The sequence below is a fragment of the Astatotilapia calliptera genome, chromosome 11 (genome assembly GCF_964374335.1).
Source record: "Astatotilapia calliptera chromosome 11, fAstCal68.1, whole genome shotgun sequence".
NCBI classification, from domain to species: domain Eukaryota; kingdom Metazoa; phylum Chordata; class Actinopteri; order Cichliformes; family Cichlidae; genus Astatotilapia; species Astatotilapia calliptera.
Window position 1 is genome coordinate 26,876,479 of NC_137432.1, and position 3,125 is coordinate 26,879,603.

Sequence of the window (3,125 nt, forward strand, 5' to 3'; positions counted from 1 at the left end):
TAATTATGTTATAATTATTAGGGAAAATAGGAAATAAAGAGCACATGAGAACAAAACAACATAACATGAACAGCCGGCTTTAGACTTGTATTTTCATTTCAAATTGAGAAGAATCAAGACGGGGATTCAATGTTTTCCGCATGTAACTGTGACCAAACTTCTCCTTTCCTGAAGGTTTTTGAAGAGACGAGTGGAAAGAGATTGTTTTTTGTTCTAAAAAAACCCTAAAATAAATAAATTCTTAAGAGTTTTCAATGCAACACCATATATTCATTAATGCGGCCTAACTGTTTCATAACCAGAATCAGTGTGGGTGACGTGTTCAGCACACTTTAGACTTTGGACCATTTTAAAAGGACTTGGGACTGTTGCAGTGTGTCATGAATGACTGAGTCTTGTTATACAAATCTAAAGTGCCTCCTTATGTAGACTGTGAACAGCGCAAGGAGTAACAGTCTGCTGATACTGACCTTATCAATGGAAAAGAATTGACTGGGCCACATTTATTTGTCAGTATTCTTCTACAATGCTGTTTTCAGTCTATACTATGAAAGTCACTCCTAACCACAGCTGTGCTACCACTGTTATAAGTACCTTGTCATGCTTTATTCACTATCCTTGTATTTGCATTATCCCAATATCTGCTTTATCAAGACACAATGATGAACCACTCCAAAAAAACGCACAGCTGACAGCAGTCCAGGTTTATCTCCCACAGAGTGCACTTTGGCTCTGAGAGCAACAAGTCACCACTTTTACACTCCTATATAAACAAGCTGGGCCGGCACTACCTCTTACTTTTTTTCTTTTCACAGTCACTTCTGAAGAGGAATAGAGTGAGTACCAACACTTTTGATTCATTTACTGAGCAGTTTTAAAATAGACGCATGCTGTTTCACTGTATATGAGAAAAAGCCAAAAGATGACCTAACCGTTTGGGAGATTTGGGGAGATCTTCTGTGTTTTAATGTTAGAAGTGGACTAAAACAACATATATGCACAGTTAATGTAACAAACACATCGGCTGGATGAGTGGGTAAATCTTGGACAATGTCTCACCCTAGTGGATGGAAAGAAGGAAGCTTCAAATGTTTTTTTTCCTCACAGATCCAAGGACCATGAATAAGCTGCTGGTCATCACTGTGCTTGTTGCACTTTTTGCACTCAGTAAGTTTGTCCTCAGAGAGTAAAACCAACAACACAAATATATAATATACCAGGAGGTTTTTATGAATCAGTGATAATAAAACTTTAAGCTTTTCAATCCTAACCTGTTTGTAACATAAGCGAGATCTCTACAGAGTAATAATGAGCACATTCAGTTCAAGAAAATGGATACAAACCAGATGACTAAATGATATGTTTTTGTTTTTCATTTTGGTTAAAACTGAAATTCACTTCACATATTCTGATATAGAAAAGCTATTGAATGCATTGACATACCATCTTTAGCAGGAAATGAAGTTTTGTTTTAAGTGAAGACATTAGGGTGAAAGACTTTTCTTCTTCTCTGTCTTTTTTGCCTCTCGTGTCTTTAACCCTCTAACTAATGTGGCCTGTTTTTGCATAGGTGCTGAAAGCTTCCGTGTGCCGAGGCAGGTTGATGAGGAAGAGCAAGGGACCATCACAAAAATAACAGATACTGTCAAGTCCTATTATGCAGGTGCGGTCAACACTGCCAGTGATTACCTGGAACAGATCAAAGGCCTGAAGCTGGAGGAGAAGGCAAAGTAAGACATTTTGATATTAAGATGAATTCAAAAAAACTTTCATTTTAATCTATAACTGCTCTCATTCTGTGTTTTTACCACAGGAATCTTTACACTGAAACTTCCAACATTATGAGCACCTATCTTGGCATTGCACAGGACCAGCTTTACCATATTTTTCACCATTAATAGTGAAAAAAAAGTTATCCAATGACCTCCACAACGTTACATGGTTGTGTAAGGACTTTCAACCTACACAAGAAAGGTTCAGAATTCATTTTACATTCTGTCCTTGGCGATACTCTCCCCACACGCAAGTGTCAAACTCTCTAACACAATGGACGAGGTGCATTTTGTAGCACTTTCTCAATCCACTGCATTGGAGGTAAATAATGATAACCACCCAATGGGGACTTTAGCCCTTTGAAAAACAACTAAGAGCTTGGAATGAGAAAATGGACATGAGAATTTGGCAAGCACAAGAAAGGGAGCATTTTAAGATCTGCTACCACCTGCTGATATGCTGATATTTCCTCACAGTACCATGGCATCTCTGAATAAATTTCAGTTTGTTATATCTTGAAATAAAATATTTATACTGAAAAAAACATAAACAGGTGTCTGTGGTTGGTACATGGTATTTTTGTGAAGTGTTTGATGTAGTAAATTCAGCCCATTTTGCCCCCGTCTGTTTGTGTAAGATCGGTGTCATCTTTCAACTCAGTGATGCAAAAGGTCGTGATTTTGTCTGAACGAATCTGCAGTGAGACACGAGACTTTTATCGGCTCAGGCAGCACAAGAACAGAGGCTTCTGTTGTAATTAATAATGGATGAAAAGAAACAACATGCAAAATGTGAGCGGCGGGAAATTGACAGAGATGAATAAACAACAAAGACTCTGAAGTTTGTTTTATGGATACTGACAATCAGTGATGCAAGAGCAAGTGATTTTTAATTAATGCACAAATCTACAACATGCGGCTTCTTCTGAAGCTATTACCAACAGAAACAAACCAAGCAAAAAAAAATCTGCTTTAAAGAATCTTGTCTTGTGTAGTCGTTGCAAAGGATCTAAACTGCATCAGAGAAGCACAGAACAAATTACACATTTGTGTGGGTTTTAAGGACTACAGTGATCCAACACTACCACTCCTGGTTCATCTACAATGACTATAATCACTGGAACAAAAAGAATAGACAAATATTAATATTAAAATAATGGTTTCAGATCCTTGAGTTGCAACTGAACATGCATACAGATCTGTCCAGAGTGGATGAGCTTGAAAGGAGCTGCATTCTGCAGTGTTTTCTCCTCTATCCATTAGTTTTCTTAACCTTCTTGTCCAATTGAGGCTCACATAATGGGAGCAGCCTATCATAGGTGACATAAGGTGAAGGCAGGTGACAGTCTGGAC

The 3,125-nt window shown here is 37.9% G+C and overlaps 1 protein-coding gene across 1 annotated transcript; it reads left to right on the top strand.

The window, feature by feature from the left end:
* The first annotated feature begins 367 nt into the window (after positions 1-367).
* Positions 368-2,323, top strand: apoc2 (apolipoprotein C-II). Its single transcript, XM_026185950.2, has 4 exons — positions 368-836; positions 1,108-1,167; positions 1,571-1,730; positions 1,814-2,323. Exons 2-4 carry the CDS (start codon positions 1,119-1,121, stop codon positions 1,896-1,898), a joined length of 294 nt encoding a protein of 97 aa, XP_026041735.1. The 5' UTR covers positions 368-836; positions 1,108-1,118; the 3' UTR covers positions 1,899-2,323.
* Positions 2,324-3,125: the final 802 nt, after the last annotated feature.